Source organism: Megalops cyprinoides, chromosome 12 (assembly GCF_013368585.1).
Source record: "Megalops cyprinoides isolate fMegCyp1 chromosome 12, fMegCyp1.pri, whole genome shotgun sequence".
Classification (NCBI taxonomy): Eukaryota; Metazoa; Chordata; class Actinopteri; order Elopiformes; family Megalopidae; genus Megalops; species Megalops cyprinoides.
The window spans coordinates 19,411,757-19,414,058 of NC_050594.1; the positions used below are offsets into that span (position 1 = coordinate 19,411,757).

Here is a 2,302-nt window from a genome sequence, read left to right on the forward strand (position 1 = left end):
TATGCACACCAGCGGGATCAAAGAAATGAAGATGAGTGAAAAGCTGGTGATTTTTTTTTCCTTTTTCTGGCACTGTCGCTATGGTGTAGTGTATTACATGTAAAAACAAACAGAAACACGGAGTGTTGTTTGAGCGACCGTTTTTATTCAATCTTACAACAACGTGAATACATTGAGGAATTGAACAACATGAGGGAAATCTCGGATTATTCGTATGTATGTACAAAATGGAAACAAACATTCGTCTTACAAAATTAATTTAAAACATTTGCCTTACATATTTCAAGTTTAACTTTGGGTCTCAAGTGAAGAGGGAAAACACTGACATTAGAGAACACCGAGAACAATACTAAATATCTCGAATATCAAGTTTTCCTGCTAAAAAGTCTGTCATTTGGTTTTTAAACATGCTGTCGAAATAAGTAATTTCCGATTTTGCCTAATTCTAAAGGAGTGATGCACCACTTGGAGAATTCGATTTCATGCGAGCGTGCGGACACACACATACAAAAACTCAATAAAAGAAAAAATTAGACAGTAGGTATGTATAACATATTTTATGTTTCATGATAGCATACATACAATTATCTAAGGGCTAATGATAATAAAGACGTTCGCGAAAAGTAACTTCTGTTAAAGAATTTAGTTAAGCATGTGCAAAATTGTTCTCATTCTCTAAATTTCGGTGCTTAGACTTTCACGATTTTCATATCTGCGCCCCCAACAAAATTTACTTTCAAAAGCAAATTCTCAAGCAGGAGATGGGAGCTTTGATGAACCAGGTGTTGTCCCTTGTAGAGGCCTCGGTTCTGTTTTAACATAGTTCGTAAAATGTGCTCTACACTCACGTGTTCATACAGTCTGTTTCACCAAGCCCAATGGTGCCTGGAGGCCACCGGGCTTGTTAAGTGCTGGTATCTGGGGAAAAGTGCAAGCGGCGATGTATGCTGAAAGGACTGGTACCCGTTGTGGTTAAAGGATGCTGTGGATGCTGCGGACGATGCTAACGGGATGCCGCAACCTGCTTTATCTGGGTCGATGACACAGGTATAGGGTTTGCCATCCCGAACCAAAATAGGCACCACGACTCTACGCACCATGGGGGGCTGATTGATGTCTTGTGATCCCTCCGTCCGGGCTCTCTTCATTTTGTATCTGTGGTTCTGAAACCAGATCTTCACTTGCGTCGGTGTGAGGCTGAGGAGGTGCGCGAGGTGCTCTCGCTCTGGGGCTGACAAGTAACGTTGCTGCCGAAAGCGCCGCTCAAGCTCAAAGGTCTGGGCCTTGGAAAACAACACACGACGCTTCTTCTTCTTCTCCTCAACCTCAACATCAGAGGATGGATCCGCATTCTTGGTCGAATCTGGTAATGTCTCAGGACTGCTCTCGTCAGATGCTGGTGAGTATAACACAAAGGTACGTTAAATGAAATGAATTTAGCAAAATACTTTTCAGATCTAAAATGTAATGATATCAATAACTATATGCATCTTAAATATTATACTGCACCATGTTATCCCAAACAATAAATAAATAAGTTTCGACCTTTGAGATTTGAATAACAAATATAAAATGAACCACGTGATAAAACAGCCGTATTCGCCCATTTTATAGATAATACCATTCGCCTGCTATGTGACGTCAGTATAGTACAGAAATACCCAGTATGGCAACTGATATCTCAATATTAGTTTATTTTGTGTCCATAGCATTTTACTAAGCATTCATCTTCCACTTGAAATTATCAGAAACATGCATGATTTCAGTCAATGTACTGGGGGTGTTATTTTAAAAAACTCACACAGGCAGTGGCTTCTGTCGCTCTCCATCCAGGAAGAGTAGGTGGAACTGGAGCAGGAGTGCCCCGGAGAGTGATGAGGGGGCGAGTCACCGTCATGCTCCGGCAAATCCAAAATACTCCGCACGGTAAAACTGATTTTAGCAGAAATAGCCATCGTTAAAGAAAAAACAGGCGTTGAGGGTGTAAAGAGTCCAAAAATTCTGTGAGAGAAGAATGAGCGCAGAAAGTAATTTATCCAGAGGAGAGGACCGGGGCGAAGTGCACGCCGTTGAAACGCGACCTCAAATAGCCGTGTGGACACCAGAGGCGGGGTGCTTATATAAACAGCTATCAGTGCTGGAGATACTGGGCGCTTTGAGAATCGTCCGTCCCTAAGATGCTAAGTACCTGAATGACTCAAGTGGCGAAATCCCAGTGAGGGTAGGTGTAAATGCGAAGAAGAATACCCCGTTACCTACACAATGGCCGAAGGAAACACTCCTCATCATTACATATTCTGTC

At 42.1% G+C, this 2,302-nt stretch overlaps 1 protein-coding gene across 1 annotated transcript; it reads right to left on the reverse strand.

Annotated features, from left to right (window-relative positions):
* Window positions 1-866: 866 nt before the first annotated feature.
* On the reverse strand, window positions 867-1,961 carry nkx2.9 (NK2 transcription factor related, locus 9 (Drosophila)). Its single transcript, XM_036541530.1, has 2 exons — window positions 1,802-1,961; window positions 867-1,396 (listed from the first exon to the last, which is right to left on the reverse strand). Exons 1-2 carry the CDS (start codon window positions 1,953-1,955, stop codon window positions 867-869), a joined length of 684 nt encoding a protein of 227 aa, XP_036397423.1. The 5' UTR covers window positions 1,956-1,961.
* Window positions 1,962-2,302: the final 341 nt, after the last annotated feature.

What these genes read in the sequence shown, in the direction of transcription:
- nkx2.9 (XM_036541530.1), bottom strand. Translation starts at nt 1,955, where the DNA reads ATGGCTATTTCTGCTAAAATCAGTTTTACCGTGCGGAGTATTTTGGAT. An exon ending in CGACAGAAGCCACTGCCTGT is followed by an intron (nt 1,397 to 1,801) that starts GTGAGTTTTTTA and finishes TATACTCACCAG; the next exon opens with CATCTGACGAGAGCAGTCCT.